General features: G+C 34.9%; 1 protein-coding gene across 2 annotated transcripts in view; it reads left to right on the top strand.

Moving 5' to 3' along the window:
- LOC109181375 overlaps positions 1–19,275 on the top strand; it is a 42,773-nt gene that overhangs the window by 13,299 nt on the left and 10,199 nt on the right. For both annotated transcript variants that reach the window (XM_019331123.1, XM_019331125.1), the window contains exons 2-6: positions 3,140–5,395; positions 6,897–7,346; positions 8,368–8,835; positions 15,382–17,634; positions 19,031–19,114. In XM_019331123.1, the coding sequence (XP_019186668.1) occupies positions 3,140–5,395; positions 6,897–7,346; positions 8,368–8,835; positions 15,382–17,634; positions 19,031–19,114 (5,511 nt within the window). The remainder of the gene's footprint in view (positions 1–3,139; positions 5,396–6,896; positions 7,347–8,367; positions 8,836–15,381; positions 17,635–19,030; positions 19,115–19,275) is intronic.

The following is a 19,275-nucleotide window of genomic DNA, read 5'->3' as shown; positions in this document are numbered from 1 at the left end:
AATTATTTACGAAAATACCAACGCATCATTTTATAAAATTATATCTGATTCGTTGGTCTAGACACATGGACAGCTGTAAATGTTTCTTATTCCTCTCCTCTCTCTCTCTCTCTCTCTCTCTCTCTATATATATATATATATATATATATATATATATATATATATATATATATATATATATATATATATATATATGTCAGGCTTGTAGGCCAAAAGGCTGAGTCTGGTATATATAGTCCTGGTCTGTTTAGTTTAATAAGCTTTGATATAGGTCAAGCCTGACCTTTTTACTAAACAAGTAAGGTCTAATTAGCCCTTAATTAGGGGCATGGTCTATTCCCAATTGTTATGCCATGGACCCAGATCCACCTTACAAAGGTGAACCTGGGTCCAAAACGACGTCATTTTATTCCAAAACGGCATCATTTTACTTCAAAACGACGCCTTCTGAATTAGAACAAAAATTACTTCCTTCCATGTCGTTAACTTATCGTTTGTCTTTAAAATTCGTTCTTTTATATTCGTAATTTTTTAACTCTATATTCACAATTTTAGAACTGAATATTCATGATTTTAGATCTCAATATACAAAATTACAGAATTCAATATTAACAATTTTTTAACTCTATATTTACAATTACAGAACTCTATATTTACAATTACACAACTATATATTCACAATTACAGAACTATGTATTCAACAGTATAACACAAATTTTTAATCTATATTCACAATTTTTGAACTCTATTCACAATTTTTAAACTCTATATTCATTAAAAAAAAAAAAATCATTGGTAGAGAAAACACTGCCACTGACAACATTGTTATTTCAAAATGGTAGGTCACCTTGTAAGGTGGATCAGGTCGACAGCATAATTTGCCGCCTATTCCCATACTTATTTCTGTTCATAGATTTCATCTTTCCATCAATCTTCATCTCGATCTATCTTCATACTTATTGACTTATCTTAATTTTTGTGCTTAGTAAATTTTCTTAATTTGATGAATTTTTGTTTCGCTTTAACAACCAAGAGATAGTAAACTATTTGAGGTTCTATTTCCCTAATACATTATTTTTGACATCATTAAAATCTAGGAAAAAGATTAAATTAACCTCTTAAGTCGAGTAGATAGTATAATTGAGCTACTTAATTAAAAATAAAAGCTCCATTAAAACCTTCTAAATCGATAAAAATGTTCAATTGATTCCAAATTGACTTGTTTAGAGAAGGAAGGGTGGTGGCCAACAACCAATTTTTCTTGGTCTCCGACCTTTTCGTCTTCAACTGGAGGAGAGGAAAGAGAAGGAAGGGTGGTGGCCAGCAGCCAATTTTTGCTTTTATTATTTATTTATTATTATTATTATTATTATTATTATTTGTTTTAGTTTTTATTTAAACATTATTAAAATAATTTTTAAATTAAAAATTAAATTGACGACATGACCATATATGACACAAATTATAAAGTCATACACTTAATTTTAAAATATTAATAGTCAATGATACAAATTATATAGTCATGCACCTAATTTGATAATTTTAATAGTCAATAACCAAATTTGATACATGTACTATACACAAGGTACCAAAATAGTATTTTAAAAACGACACCCATCAGCCATGAATTAGTAACCTGCTAAACAAGTCAGGAATCAATTGAACATTTTTGCTAATTTACAGGGCTTTAATGGAGCTTTATTTATTTATTTATTTACTTGAGGAACTCTAGGGGCCAATTAGACAATTTTCTTAAAATCTGTATTACACTTCATTAACATACACTCATAGACCCATGCCACACTAGACTATATACTTTTACAGCGCAAATTATGCCGAATGGTGAACACGTGTTCAAATGGCGCCGTTTTTACGTTAAAAAAAAATGACGAATGTGATGTTAACGGCGCGCGTTTGGTTAGATTATGAATTTTCTGTTATGAGATTATGAATGTACTGTAAATTCATAATCTCATAATAGATAATTCATAATCGCATAAAAGAAAAACATTTATTAAATTATGAATTTTATGTTATGAGATTATGAATTTACTGTAAATTCATAATCTCATAACAGAAAATTCATAATTTATGAATGTTGAAGAAGCTTGCGCTACAGAGGAGCAACCATGGTTTCGGACGGGAATGTGTAGGCATGGTTCCAAAGTGAATATGCAGGCATGGATTCATAATTTATGAATGTCCGAAATCATTGCTCACCTCAAATTAAAGTGAAACCGCGAAATGTGAAAATGAAGAAGAAAAGTCAAGCAATTAATTAAGGAGAAAAAAAAAAGAAAAAAAAAAAGAGAGAAGATAACGGTGCACTAACACCGTTGGGACCATGTTCACCATGAATGGTGAACACGGTTCCATGGCATAACGATTGCTTTTACAGGGCGTTTGGTTGAATAGGGGGAATTATGTGGGAAAGGAATTGTAATTCCATGGGAGATGAATTACTGGGAATAAAGTGGGAATTTAAATTCCAGTATTTGGTTTACAGGAATAGAATTACTGGGAATTTCAATTCCAATGTTTGGTATACATGAGAATTGAAAGGGAATAAGTAATATAAAGTCAAAAATGTCCATTGTTGTTATTATGCATTAATTTTAGGTTAAAAAGGAATGGGTAATTTTGACTCATCACTATCTTTTTTTCTTCCTAAAATCCCAGGAACTAAAATCACAGGGGGACATGGGATTTTAATTCCATTACAATGGGGGAATTGCAATTCCTTTCAACCAAACAAGGGAATTTTGTGACCTTTGAAATTAGGTGGGAATTAAGTGGGAAGGGAATTAGTTTTTGGTTCTTAAAGCTAGGTTTTGCCTGATAGTCCTAAAATATGTCAAATTCAAACATAATGCATTAAATTTGCACTAATGACAAACTATTTAAATGAACAAGCAATAGATAGCCCCTGGATTTAGTGTAGTGCCTTGTTAAGATTGAATATTGCATATATATGGGTTCTAAAATAAAATTATAACTTGTTCAAATTAAAAGATGGTTTGAGCATTTGAAGAGTACACAGTACTAATAATGATTTGCAATTGAACTTGAATATTTGTATTTATCACCTTAGCACTTTGGTTAGTATAGATTTTTAATGATTTTTTCTTCAATTATTTAGGTTCGACCAATAGTAGAGGAAAACAAGGTATTTGGATTTAAAAAGGATTTGGAAATCATAGAGGGCCGTTTCATTGAGGCATCCAATAATTTTATTGTCATCCCAATTGTGGGGATAACTGGATCTGGAAAAACTATATTTGCCTCGAAGATTTTCGAAGACCAAAAATGCATTCATCAAAATTTCAACAACTACATTTGGGTTAATGTTTCACAAGGTTTTGATATAAAACATAAATTCATTGACATCATCTATCAAATTACCAGCCGTAGAGAGGACATTAGCATGATGAATGAAGAAGGGTTGGCCCGTGAAATATATGAACTTCTAAAGGATGAAATGTACTTTGTTGTATTGGATGATGTACGGAACAAAAAAGATTGGGATTCTTTTAAAGTTGTATTCCCTACAAACTTGAAAGGAAGTAGGGTGTTGGTGACCTCCCCATATGGCAATGTCGTTGATTCTAATTGGAAATCTCATAATTTAGGAATGTTAAGCAATGACCAAGGTTGGTTGCTGTTGAGAAATAGTGCTTTTGGTACAGACGAATGCAATGAGAAATCATTAGAGAATGTGGGGAAAGAAATAGCAAATAAATGCAATGGATTACCCCTAGCTCTAGTAGCGGTAGGTGGTATGCTACGTCAACGTAGGAATATTGCTGACTGGAAACGGATTGTTGAAAATCCATTTTTAGAAATTAATCGAGAAGGTCAAATCTACCGTGACCGAGTAAAAATGACTTACAATGATTTGCCTGATGAGAAGTTGAGAAATTGCTTCCTATATTTTGCATATTTTCCCATAGGACACAAGATTGTTGTTTGGAAGTTGTTTCGTTTGTGGATTGCTGAAGAATTCATTCGAACAATAGATGAGCAGGGGTATGCTTTAGATGCAGAAGTTGAGGCTCAAAAATATTTGAATGATCTCGTGGATAGAAATCTTGTGGTGGTGGCAGAACCAAGAATAAATGGGCAAATAAAAACTTGTTGTATACCCGACACATTGCATGAGTTTTGCAAAAGTGAAGCTGCAAGGATAAATTTGTTCCATGTAGTGGATGAGGGTCAAAGATTAGATGAGAATACTTCTTCAATTCATGATAATATTTCTTCAACTCGCCGTCTTTGTTTCTACTCCTTTGATGTCCTCATCAAACACTACAGCCAAGAGAGGAGGACTAGTTTATGCCCATTTGGCAAACATATCCATTCTTTGTTGTTGTTTTCCTCACAAAAGGGTCAAACTTATTTTAGTAAAGAGCAATTAGCAATCATCCCAAACACCTTTCCACATCTTAGGGTGTTGAACATTGAATTCTCCATTGAGCTTGATAAGGTCCTACCGAATGAGCTTGATAAGGTCCTACCAAATGAGCTTTATAATTTACATCTCCTTAGGTATCTTGCCATCAAAAGCGATCTCAATTTCCTCCCCAAATCATTCAAAAATCTTTGTGGATTGGAGACTTTAGTGATCGAAACCACATCATGGACACTACAAATTGATGAAGGCATATGGAACATGAAAAAGTTAAGGCATGTGCACACCAATACCTCTTTGCAATTACCACCCTTTCCTCGAAAAGGAAGCACAACCAACTCTGCAGGAAAAGACATCCGCACACTTTCTTCAATATCGCCAACAAATTGCTCAACAGAGATCTTTCGGAAGATCCCCAACCTCCAAAAATTAGGTGTTCGTGGGGATTTATCAAAATTTATAGAGGAATCGGAAATAAGTTGTTCATTCAAAGAGTTAAAATGCCTTGAAAACTTGAAGCTCTATGGCCAATATGCTAAAGTGTTAACGTTCCCAAGCGGAATCGTTGATGCAAGTAGGCTAAAAAAGTTGAGCTTCTCCGGCACACTGTTTGAGTGGAAAGATATGGCAGTATTGGGGAAGTTGGAGGAGCTTGAGGTGCTGAAGTTGGATGACTATGCATTCAAGGGGGAGAGTTGGGAACTAAGCAATGATGTTGTTTTCAAACGCCTTCAATATTTACGCATTGGAAGGACGAACCTAATAACTTGGAAGTTGACCACAGAGAATAGCTTTCCGGCTTTACGAAGTCTAATCCTTCGAAACTGTAGCTCTCTAAAAAAAATTCCAGAAGCTTTTGCTAATGTTCATACCCTTGAGGTGATGGAATTGTTTCACATGAGTGAAAATGCTGTTCAGTCTGCAAAAGAGGTCAAAGAAAAGCAGCTCGAAAACTGTGGATTCCAGCTCCTCATACCCCCTAAAATGGTAACTAATTGTCTATCTTTATTCCCCATTTATTCACTACTGGAAATTATGAAATTTTTGCCCACTTGAAAGTGATCTTAAATCAAGTCGAAAGCCTTGTTCCGATCGACCACTTTTGGTATCCGGAAAAACCTTTGTTGCTATTTACGACCACTTTTTACTTTCAACTTGATTTAAGATCACTTTCAGGTGATCAGAAATTCCATAATTTCCAGTAGTGATTGTTTTAGTGATTTAACACTATTTCATGAAATACTTTAATTTTTCATTAGTAGTTTATTCGTGGGCATCCAATAACTAGAAAGAAAATTTTAGGAGAGATAAAAAATAATTTTTTATATTAAAATTAATAGTCAATATAATAAAATGATTAGGGATAAAATTATAATTCACCCCGTTGCTTACCTCTATGGTTATTGTGTTTGAAATAGCTGATTGTATGTGCCATTAACAGGGTTTTCAACTAACAATTGACTTGGTCTGTTTTCCCTTGATCTATAGACACTCGTAATTTCATAGAATCTACTTTATATTATAGGATGCAATTTCCTCAATCTACTTGATATGGTTATTTATACTAAATTACTAATTGCTCAATATAATACTTGATTAGCTACAATTAGTCCTATTGTGAAATGTAATATTAAGTTTCCAATTGGGATATCTATTGGAGAAAAATCATTAGTTGTCAAAACAGTTAAGACATTCATTAAATAATCTTTAATATGGAAGCCAATTAATTAATATTTAGACTTAATTTGGCAGATTTTATTTTAGAATTATAACTTCTTTTAAGTTATTAATTGATAAGCTGTTTTTTTTTTTTTGTTTTTTTTTTGAAAACAATTAATAAGCTGTTCTAAGCTCTATTTCGCAAGAATTGACCAACTTAAAATAAGCTTTAATATTCAAACTTATTCTCCAATGCTATAATAAGTAAATAAGACATAATAAGCGCTGAGTTGTTTACTAGCTTTTCAATTATCAGCTAGTTTTTCTTTTATTATTGTTTTTTATTACTTTCACTAACTTTTTAGTTTGGCACAACAGAACCGCCTCTAATAATATTTTCTTTGTCACATTTTACTTATTTTGTTTAGTATTTAATTATTTATTGGTTAAACTAACTCAATTTTTTTTAGTATTTTCGTATTATTTTTAACTTATTTTTTGTTTGTGAAATAGTACTTTTTAATGTAATTTCTAAATATATAAATTATATAAATATATATATAAATATATATATAAATAAATATATATATATATATATATATATATATATATATTAATAGTAAATTTAATTTTATGAAAAATCAAATTTTAATAACTTTAGACAAACATTATTAGTTCAACTAGAGATATAAATAGGATGGATGGAGTAATATTTTTAAAAAAAAAATAATAATTTGTAAAAGTTTTATTTTAAAACATGAAAATATATATAAAACCCTACATTTAAGTTGCATCTCTCAGAAATTAAATTCATCTCTTAATTCTTCAGGGAAAGGGACCAATGATGGTAGGCACGATGATAGAGAAAGCGGTAAAGGAAATGGTTGAATTTGTAGAGTGCTGTAGTGATTGGAGTGGTGGGCCTCCTGGCTTATATTCAGAGTTAAAGGATATGAGCTTGGAAATCCAAACGTTTAATGCCAGGCTCCATGAAGCTTACAAGAATTCAATTGCATCTCTCGATGTTTTGATGTTGAAAAGCTTTCAAAATATTGTGAATGAAGCCCGGGATGCGGCTGTGAAATGCATCTTTCTAAAAATTTCCAGTACTCTACTCACAAAGTTTTTGGTACTAAGATATAAGAGAAATGTCAAATCTTGTGCGAGTGAAGTCCAGTCTGTTAGGTCAAAGATGATTATGTTTCGCCAACAACACGAAAATGACATTCAATTCCTCACGAAAATGTGCTGGCGCAATGTTCTGCTACCAACTGTCGAGGTACCACAAAAGCTATTGTTAAATTATCATATTTCACATTTGTTTCAGCAATATAAAACATGATCATATTCGGTTAATTCCGTTAATAAACTAAAGAAAAAAAAAAAAAAAAGAGAACAATTTAGAATAAGGAGAAGAAAGTTAAACTTGAATCCACATAGAGAAAAAGTGTATTGGGAGGAACCATTTTTGTAGAAAAAAATTGTATGTTTAGTATCTAGAATTTTTTTTCCCATTTTTCTAGAAAAATAAAAATAGAAAATGTATTTGTTTAGCATTTTTTCATTTTCTATTTCGAAAATTATTTTTCTATTTCCAATCTAACAAAAGATTTGTAAAATAGTTTTTTCTTGTTTTTTAGATTATTTTTTCCAAATAAAAAGCACACATAATGTAATCTATAATCATTATTATTATTATTACTTACAAACTTCCACCTAACTTATCTATCCACTATTTATTTTCAACGCGTTATACACAGAAATAAGTATCATATCCAATATTATTACTCAATGTTAAAATCATTTTATTGAAATAGTTTTTTTTTTTAAAATAATAGTATATAAATTTTAAAAAATTCATAAAATTTATAATTGTAGAATTCATAATTTCGATAATCCAAAAGAAATCATATGAATCCTAAACATGGACAAAAGTAAATATTATGGTAAAAATCTTGTGGTCAAGCGACATAATTGTAGCTAAAAGAAAATTATGTAAGCAGTGTTTAGGTAATCAATCAAATATAGGGTAAGTTAAGAGAAATCATAAGAAATTACAAAAAAAAAAAAAATCAATATTTAAATATTCAATTAATTCTCCTTTAGAGTATTTTAGAGAGTATTTAAAAAAAAAAAAAAAAAAAAAAAAAAAAAAAAAAAAAAAAGAGTAAATGCTATATGATAAATTCGACTACGGTTTGTAGATATATATGTGTGTGACGTCTGTGTGTATATGAGCATGTTCCACTATGTCTCTATGTCTATAGCTATATCACATTCAATTTCGTATTTCTTCACAGATAGGTGGACCGCAATTGATTGAGAAAGTAAAGGAATTGGTAAACAGGCTAGTCCAAACCGTAGAAGACAATAGTAATGTCAACCTGGTTTTTGACATTATTATGGAGAAGTCTGAGATAGAGGACATGACCTTCCAAATCAAAACATTTAGTGAGAGCTTGATGAAAGCTAGCATGAGCCCACTCGCCAAAGATGAACACCGTGTTTGGAGACTAATAGTAAACAAATTCGTAAAACATGTGCGTGAAGCCGAGGATGCGGCTGACAACTACTTTGCACAGGAGAAGAAGTATGGATTGGCAAAAGCTTTTGATAAGATTCGGCTTTGTGGAAAGCTCAATAATGTTGCGAGTGAGATCCAGTCCATTAACAAAAAAGTGAAAACCCTTAGCGAAGACCACAAAGAAGACCTTCGACGCCTCCAGGAGGACTACAACAAACGTAGTAGTGGTCTGCCACTTCCCAAGGTACCAAAAAATCTATTCCCAAATTATCATATTTCAAATTATTTGTTTCAATAATTGCAATACAAGATTGCATATTCGCTTACATCAATATGGAATTTATGGGTAAGTTTGCGAACTTCAATTTTATAATGAACCTCGTTTATTTAAAAAAATGATCTTGAACCACAAATTTGCCGTTATCCTCTAAGCCCCAACTAATCTTGTCCTGCACTTGTTGAAGGGAATCTTCATAATTAGATCAGCATCTCTAGGAATAAAGATGTTCCTAATGGTGGATTCATCCCAATCATGAGTATTGGGATCAATAAGATCTTCCACTTTAGAATTCTCCATGAACGGGTAAGGAAAAAACAAAACCTTAGGGTTATTGTTATCCGGCAGCCAATTGGCACCCCAAATATTCGTCCGCGCCCCATCTCCAATTCTCCATCTTGAGTGTTTGTGGATGATATCTTGTGTAGCCATCAAGCTGCTCCATATAAAAGACGGATTGGCTCCCACTTTGGCATCAAGAAAGGATGAGTTAGGGTAGTATCTCGCCTTATAGACTTTGGAAACCAACGAGTCGGGGTTGTTGGTTAACCTCCAAGATTGCTTGCACAATAGGGCTATATTGAATTTATGAAAATCTCAAAACCCGAGTCCTCCCCACTTTTTTGGCCTGCACAGAAAATTCCATCTCTTCCAGATGATAACAGTACTATTTCCCCCGCCTCCTTTCCACCAATACGAGTTCATAGTGGGGTCTCAACAGCTTTGATTAATCCCTTTGGCATAAGAAAGACTCCCATGGCATAAGTAGGGAGAGCTTGAAGAACAGATTTCAAAAGAATCTCCCTTCCCGCTCTAGATATGAATCTGTGGTTCTACCCGTGAATCCGGCTGACAATACGGTGCTTGATGAAGCTAAGAATTTCAGTCATGTTCCTTCCTATCATCATAGGGAGCCCCAAGTAGTTTCCATTGCTGCTGCTATAGTCAATGCCCAGAATATTGCTAAGCCTATCCCTCACAGGTCCAGATATGTTTCTGCTAAAGGCCAGCGTGGATTTGGACAAATTAATACTTTGACCTGATGCCTTCTCATAGTCCGAAATAAGATTTTTCAAGTTGTTTGCTTCCCCATCAGTGGCCTTGAAGAAGATAAAACTGTCGTCGGCAAAGAATAAATGGATGATAGATGGTGCATTCCTAGCAACTGTGATGCCATGGATATATCCCTTTCGCTCATAATCCTTGATCATAGCACTAAACCCTTCTTCCACTAAAATGAACAAATACGGAGAGATAGGATCTCCTTGTCTTAGACCCCGTTGTGGTAAGATGAGACCAATTTCCTGACCCTTATTGAGCACAAAGTAGGACACTGTGGTTACACATTCCATGACTAGCTCTATCCACTTAGCATCAAATCCCATTCTGATCATGATGTTGCGCACCAGAGGCCATTCTAGTCTGTCATAGGCCTTACTAATATCCAATTTGAGATATGCTAATCCATGTTTCCTCTGAGTTTTCCTCTTCATAAAATGTTGCATTTCAAAAGCTAACATTATATTGTCGGTGATCAATCTGCCTAGGACAAAAGCTCTTTGATTTTCAGAGACTAAACCATCCAATAAGGCTTTCAATCTGTTGGCCATGGCCTTGGCAAGAATTTTATAAGCTACAGAGCCTAAAGCGATAGGCCTGAGGTCGGCCATTGTCTCCGGAATGGTTTTTGTGGGTATAAGTACAATCTGCGTGGTATTAATATCCTTCGAGAGCTTCCCAGAACACAGAAAATTATTACAGAAACTAACCAAACTCTCACTTAAAATATCCCAGTAAGATTGAAAGAAACCTGGGTTGAAACCATCAAAACCCGAACTCTTATCGGGATGCATGCCGAACACGGCCTTCCTAATCTCAGAGACAGTAAATTTCCTTAAGAGCAAATTATTCTGGGAGCTAGTGATGGTGGGGTTTATACTGTTAATAACAGGATTGCAATCTCCAGCTTCCAAAGTGAAAATATTGGAAAAATAATCTCTTACCAGATAATTCAGTTCTGGGCCTTGCTGAACCCAATCACCATTTTGATTGCGCAGTCTCATGATTTCGTTGTTCCTCCTCCTCTGATTAACTGCATTGTGGAAGAACTTAGTGTTGTTGTCGCCCCCCTTTAGCCAGAACAATTTCGCCCTCTGCTTCCAAGTTGATTCTGTCTATCCAGTAGCTTAAGGAATTGGTTCTAGGTCTCTGAGAACTCCTTCATACCAATATCATCCGTTCTGGGTCTGAGAATTCCCAAGAGACTTTTGAGATTATCAATTTGAGGCTGCATGTTCTTGTTAAAATCTTTGTAATTTTGCATTCCCTCTTTTCAAACAGATTAACTGGATTAATCAATTGACGAAATATACTGACTGATTCAGCGATGAAGTCAGTCAGTAATAATAAATCATAGAGAAGATTAAAGAGAAGATAACAGCACAAAGCCAAAGACACAGAATGTTTACCCAGTTCGATACAGTGTGTATCTACGTCTGGGGGACGATCACATAGGCGTCCAATCCACTAAATCATAATCCAATGTACAAAGGTAGATATACAATAATCTTACCCAAGTTCCCCACACAAGGTACATACCCAGTCTACACAGGTTTAGTGGATTGTTGAAGATGGAGAGCCATGTATACAGAAGTCCAATGAAATCCCTTCACTTGGAGAGCCCACTCTGATGCAGTCCACTTCAATGACGCTCTATACAGTTGTTCCCACAACAGTGTGATCACAGTGTCCTTTTGTTTAAGCAGCAGTGATTCTTCTCAAGTTCATCATCTTAATCACCATGAACATGTTGTGTTGAGAAGATGCATGACAATCAAAGATTTAGTCTCGTATAGCAGATGTGGAGTGTTTCTTCTTACATTCAGCGTAACCCTAATTCTTGTCGAATAAGAGTACTTATAGATCCATCAATAAACACTCTCCATGGATATCTTTGATTGTAGAAGGTAGGACTGTAAATGAGGAATGTAATCTTTGAAGATTAGGTCCATACCTTTCCAGAAAATATACGCTGATCTTCTTTCCAAACTTGTCTGCTTATACCGCGTACAACCTTATAGAAATCAGCTTCCTAAATCAGATCTTCAGTGTCAGTCCTTCTGCTGTTGCTTCTGATTGATCAGTCGTCTGTAGAGCTGGACGAACACACGCTAAACCTATCTTAGTATGCCATAATAATATTGCCAATTATAAGATGGGGTTTTTGAACAATTAAAAACACTAACAATCTTTACCCCATTTCCAAATTTCGTGACTGCACAGTTCGAATCTAGTGCTTAGTAGAAGACCTTCTGAACTAGACCAACTTTGGTGCACCATTTCACGACACTGAGCTTCCTTCAACCAATAATTTTCAAATTTGAAGCTTCTTCTTCTCCTTGTGCATGTTGAGGGTGACGACCAGACAACTAGAGGGATGTGATCGCTAGACGGCGCCTCAAAAGATTCGGCTTTGGCTCCTTCGAAATTGTCGAGCCACGCATTGTTGACAAGAATACGGTCCAGTTTTTCCCTAATCCATTGAGATGTGCCTCTGCCTTTTTCCCAAGTAAACTGATAGCCCTTGAAATGGTAATCCCTTAGCCCACTGAAGTCGATTGCCTCTTTGAAACCTTGCATAAACCACTGCGGTTGACGGGCACCTCCGATTTTCTCTTCAGGAAGAAGAATATCGTTGAAGTCGCCCATAAGCATCCAAGGGAGAGATGAGGCGAGAGATAAATTTTTGAGAAGGCTCCAGGTGAGTTTCCTTCTGTCTCTTTGGATTCCCATAGAAACCTGTAAAACGCCAGGTGGAGGGGTGAGAGCATGGCTTGATGATGGCGTTAATATGATTAATGGAACTGTCTGAGATGTCTATAGTTAATGATTTCTTCCAGATCAAAGCTAGGCATCCACTAAGGCCCACACTATCCACTATGAATAAAAAATCAAAGCCCAAAATTTTACGAATATCTTCCATTTGAACCGAACCAAGTTTAGTTTCCATCAAGAATAAATGAACCAGCCTCTTGGTGTGAACCATGTCCACTAGAACTTGAACCGTCGTTGGGTTGCCAAGCCCCTGACAGTTCATAGAGATAAAACTCATTGATTTAGGCGGGTCTGCGACGCAGGTCCCGCCTCTAGCAAGTTTTTTGAGAGACTCGGATCAGTAGCAGCCTTGAACAACTCTAAATCAATGGTCAAAGCGGAGTGCTCCGGGCCTCTTTTTTTTTTTTTTTTTCTTCTGGTCAGGGCCACTTATAACTGGGCCTTGCAAACCGGGCTGGAAGGTTGGGTCCATGTTGAAGGAAGGACTGGGGATAAGCATCTTAGTAGAACCTAGCTCATTAAATTGGTTAATAGACAACTTTTCCATCTCAGCCGCATATATTTGACTTTGGGGTCTAAGGCCAGCTGTGTTAGGGGCTGAATTAAATACGCTACCTGATACTTTGCTGACTCCTGCCATCTGCCTCTGCTTGTCACCAGCCTGAGCAATATCCGTGGGGTAAAAACCGTGTGCACATTCCTTTTGCCCATTGGGTACCTCGTACCTCGACTCTCGTTCCATCTCTGTCTCTTAGTCCCGGTCATCCACGTTACTTCCGGCTGGTGGATTTATCTTGGACGGGAACTGATCAAGCACCCATTTTTTTTCCGCTGTTTTGATTCCAGCGGCCAGCCGCTCTCAGCTCCGGCCCATAGGCCATCGTGGTCTCCTCACTCTGGACTAGGCAAAAACTTTCAGCATGGCCGATTCTTCCACACACAAAATAGAACGTCGGGAGACGTTCATACTTACATTCAAGTGTCATGGCTCCTCTTCCTGGTTGTTTAAACTTGACTTTCCTTCTCAAGGGTTTAGTGATGTCGATGCGAACACGTATTCTCACAAACGCCTTCAGAGTGCCATCAAAATTAGTAAGATCAGCTTTTATGAACTGTCCGAATGTCGCACCTATAGCTTCAATCATCTGCATGTTGGCAAGTTTCTGGGGTAGTTTGTGAATCTGGACCCAGAATTCCGCTTTCGTTAGGTCAACACAGTATGGTAATTCGGAGTGTTCAAGCTTTTGCAATACTAAAAGGCTTTGTTCAAAAGACCATGGACCGTTTTCCAGCACTCTACGTCTGTCTTTCTCGTGGAAAAAGTAAAAGATGAAGAGATTCGTAGAGGTTTCTTCTCCTACCAGACCCTTCATTGGTCTCCATACTGTTGCAAGGGTGTCTTTGAAGAAGTTGAACTTCACAGTCTTTTCCGTGATAAGAGTACCGACCACCATGAACGACTCCACCTCTTCCACGTTCGCGTCGCCGTAAGGTAGGTCGACTTCCTCTTCATCGTCATTCTGGATGTTTAGGTTGGCATATTGTTCTTCAAGGGTTCCTTTGCCTTTGCTACTGGAAGCCATTCTGGATGATGGGGGGTGTTGTATGATGATGGGTGTTGGGGGGTGTTCTTTGCTGATAGAATGCAAGAAAGCGATATGTGGTGGGGAAACAGTGTGTAGGCAAGGCCTCTTAAACCCTCGTCCTGATAATGAATGCTCACCAAATTTCCTTTCGTCATTAATAACAGCCATAAATGTGAGTCATCAATGAAGAGAGACAGGTAGGGGGCCAACCAGAAGATTGGAGAGAACAGAAAAAACACAAATGGGGACTTGTTAACAAGAACAAGAGGGAAAGGCTTGTTAACGAGAACAAGAGAAAAAGAACGAACGGAGGAAGTAACTAAACCAGCGACTCAGAGAGAGATTTCCCGCGACATTTTAAGAAATCTCACAGCTCGGACGATAGTGACTTGCGCTTTCCTTAGTGTATAAAGGATCGGAGAAGAGTGGAGTAGAGAAATTACACAACTTCCGAACAACTATAAATCTATCTCTATCACTTTACATTCATTCATCTTTCTATTCTTTCTTAAAAAGTTTTTGTGCATCAAAATTATCACTACAAATTTCTAAAGTATTTTGACTATCTAGTTAACACTTCAACATAGTCTTAAAATATTATGATGAGAGATTAACACCCTTTAGTCTATCTCAAAAAGAATTTTCTTCAAAATTGAGAATAAGTTTTAAAATTATGTACAAGTCTATTTACCATTTCTAGACTTTTATCTCAACCCATGACAATCATAATGCATGAATAAAGTCAAGAAATTAAATTTTCTCAGTATAAGTGTGTTAGAACAAATAATCTTGCGAAAAAAATTATAATCTTGTTTAATTTTCTAAGCTGATGAGTATGCATATGTATAAATCTTTATAAAATTTGTTGATATATGTGAATTATGGGGAGCTAAGAAACGTAAGATTATTTGATCGAACTGCGTGTAAAGAAGCTATTTTTTATCCTTTAAAAAAAAAAAAAAGCTATTGTTTATCTAAGTGCTTCTTTCAATCCCATTGTTAGTTATATTCCTTCAATTGTACTAATGATTGGGAAGTGAATCCTTGGCATCCTCCCGCCCCACTTGATTAGTATATATTCATAATTTTTCAGGTTCGCGAAAACAAGATGGTTGGCTTTAATGATGATTTGAAAACCATAAAAACTCAATTAATGGAAGCATCCGAAGATTTTTTTGTCATCCCAATTGTGGGGAATGCTGGGACAGGAAAAACTACATTTGCCTTGAATGTTTTTGAAGACCTGGAAATCCAGGAATATTTCACCCATTGTGTTTGGGTTCATGTTTCACGAGGCTTTTGCAGAAAGCAAAAATTCATTGACATTCTGCATCAAATTTCTAACCAAACGGAAGACTTTAGCACGGTGTTAGAAGATGTGTTGGAAGCTACAATAAAGAAAATATTAGATGAGGGTGAAAGATACTTGATTGTATTGGATGATGTGCGGGAAAAAGAAGATTGTGATTCTTTAAAAGTTGCATTCCCTACAAATATGAAAGAGAGTAGAGTCCTGGTAACCACTTGGAGTGGTAATGTAGTTGATTCTACCTGGAAATCTCATAGTTTAGGAAAGTTGAGCAATGATGATGGTTGGTTGCTAATAAAAAACAATGTGTTTGGTATAGAGGGAGGGTGTGACACATTAATTGAAGAGCTTGGGATAAAAATAGCAAAAAAGTGCAATGGATTACCACACGCTCTAGTACTAGTAGCTGGTATCCTAGGTATAACTCATGCTTTACCACCTGCTTGGCAACGAGTGGCGGATTATCAGCTTATTGAAATTAACGAAGAAGACCAAAGCTACCTTGAGCTAGTAAAGTTGAGCTACGATGATTTGAATAATGAGTGGTTGAAAAAATGCTTCTTATATTTTGCATATTTTCCCATGGGACATGAGATTGTTGCTTGGAAGTTAATTTGTTTGTGGATTGCTGAAGAAATCATTCCAAAAGGATATGATGAGAACCTTTTAGATCAAGAAGTTGAAGCTTCAAATTATTTGAATGTTCTTGTTAATAGAAATCTTGTGATGGTGAAGAAAAGAAGCGCAGATGGTCAAATAAAAATATGTTGCATTCATGACACATTGCATGAGTTCTGCAGAAGTGAAGCTGAAAGGATAAATTTATTCCATGTAATGGATGAGGGGCAAAGATTAACTGCAAGAATTTATTTCGATCGTCTTTGTTCCTACTACACTATGAACATATTTGATGTAGAAAACAATCCATCTGATTCATTCTCCAATCTCTTCAACAAAAGGAGAGGTCCACGTCAAGATGGTAAATATGTTACATCTTTGTTGCTGTCTTCCTCACAAAAGAGTGAGATTCATTCGACGCCAGAGCAGTTGGAAACCATCCTAAAAAACTTTGAAGATCTTAAGGTATTGAATATTGAATCCCTCAAATTTAGCTCGCTGCCAAATGAGCTTTATTTCCGAAGCAAAATCAGGTATCTTGCAATAACAGCTGATATCAGTTCCCTCCCCAAGTCATTTGAAAATCTTGGTGAATTGGAGACTATGGTGATCAATACCACGGAACCAAGGTTACAAATTGATGGAGGCATATGGAACATGGAAAAGCTAAGGCATGTCCACACCAACACCTCTATGCAATTACCCAGCTCCCCTCCCAAAAATAGCTCTAGAGGAACAAACATCTGCACACTTTGTACAATATCACCAGCAAGTTGCACAAGCGAGATCTTCAACAAGACCCCAAAACTCCAAAAATTAGGTGTTCGGGGGAATTTATCAGAACTATTTCTTGAGACAAAGCAAAAAGTTTGTTTAATCAACAATCTTCAAATGCTAAAATGCCTCAAAAACTTGAAGCTTCATGGCAACTCTGAGAAAGTAGAGTTGAAGGTCACAGTGTTTGATAAGTTTTTGAGAAGGCTAAGAAAGTTGACCTTGTCTGGTACATTGTTTCAGTGGGATGATATGACTGTATTGGGATCACTGGAGGAGCTTGAGGTGCTCAAGTTGGATGACAATGCGTTCTCAGGGAAACTTTGGGATCTAAACAGTGATGTTATTTTCAAAGGGCTTAAGTATTTGCGCATGGGTAAGATGAACCTCATAACTTGGACAGCTGTGGACTCAGATAAAAGCTTTCCAGTTCTTGAAAGCCTGATTCTCAGGAATTGTATTTCCCTGCAAAATATTCCAGAGGATTTTGCTAATGTGGACAACCTTAAAGTGATGGAACTGTATAACGTGTGTGAAAGAGTGTCTGATTTTGCAAGAGAGATTTGTGTGAAAAGGCATGGCAAAACAAATGTCAAAATAAATGCATTCAACGTCTTCATCACTCCTCTTCAGTCACAAGCAACGGTAAGTCTCCAACTTCAATATTTCCAAACTTTTATAGGCCTTGTTTGGTAAAAAAAAAAAGACCTATAGGCCAATTTTGACTTATTTGACTACTATTAATTGTTTGATTTAGTTAAAATTTCAATATAAATATTTGGTTAATTAACTTTTTGCAACTCCAAAAGGCTAAAATTCAAAAAGCTACTCCAAACAACTTTTTCAATTAGCTTTTTCATAAAAGAAATTATACCAAACAGTTATCAGTTAACAACTAATTTACCAAACACTTTTCTACAATCAGCTAATATTATCAACTTTTATACCCTCTAATTAACACAATCAGCTAACAGCTAACAGCTAACAGCCATTTACCAAACAGGGTCATAATCTTTTCGGAACTTTTAAGGGTTTTTTTTTTTTTTTTCAAAATTAAACAGTAAAGATGAATTTCATATTATTTTTAAATTCCCATACAACTTCAAATTGTAAGGTGTGCTAAAACATCATAAATTTATACTTTATTTTACATGAAAAAAGAACTTTAAATGTAAGTTTTATTAGATTTGTGTTTTGATGGTGGGATTATTTAAGTGAAACATATGGCAGCAGAGGTTGCAAATGAAAGCAAGTTGATTATTTATTAGATACAAAATCGTGATTACTAGAAAGGCTTATTTTACTATGTTTATTTATTTTTATTTAAAAAAAAAATACTTTAGATTTAATTGAAGTGATAGAAGAATTTGAATTTATATTAATCCTCTACTGGTACATTACTTAGCATATGAGAATGAATATGTCAACACCAGTGCATTCTACTACCTTGCACCTTTATTTCGTCACAAGAAATTGTAAGTATATTATATCGACCTTTTCTATTATATGCAATTGTCTTAAGTTTTTGTATGTTTTTAAAATTTAAAACATTAATTGTAAGTTTTATTATATTTATCTTTTTTTGAAGCTTTTAAGGTTTTTTTTTTTTTTTTTTCAAAATTATACAGTAAAGATCAATTTCATATTATTTTTAAATTCCTACACAACATGAAAATGTAAGGTGTGCTAAAATTTCATAAATTTGTATTTTCACAAAAAATTACTATATGGATAGAAGTCTTTTTCATAGAGCAAAATTGTCTTTTAAGTTTTTGTATGTTTTGAAATTTTAATTGTAACATTAATTAATTGTAAGTTCTATTAGATTTATGTTTTGGTGGTGGGATTATTTATTTATTTGAGAGAATGAGTGAAAGATACGCCAGATGTTGCAAAGCATGTTAATTATTTAGTAAGAAAAGAATTGTAAATTACTCGAAAGTTTGCTTAATATTTTTATTCTTTAAAAAAAAATCTTTTGATTTAATTGAAGTGATAGAATTGAAGAAGAATTTGAATTTTGTTATATTAATCCTTACAGGAACATAATCAAGAATATGGTGAGGTAAATGTCAACACCAATGGATTTGAGCACCCCAACACTTCTACTTTGTCAGAAGAAATTGTAAGTATATTGTTCTGCCCTTTTCAACCATACAATATAATCTTTAGGGAGATTTGAATTCCAAAGTGTGTATAAAATTAATTATAAATTCTATTAGATTGATGTTTTGTGGTGATATTGTTTGTGAAATAAGCAATATATATGTCTGCAAAGGTTGCAAA

The sequence above is a fragment of the Ipomoea nil genome, unplaced genomic scaffold, assembly GCF_001879475.1.
Source record: "Ipomoea nil cultivar Tokyo-kokei standard unplaced genomic scaffold, Asagao_1.1 scaffold1043, whole genome shotgun sequence".
NCBI lineage: Eukaryota > Viridiplantae > Streptophyta > Magnoliopsida > Solanales > Convolvulaceae > Ipomoea > Ipomoea nil.
This window is presented reverse-complemented; position numbering and strand designations above follow the sequence as displayed.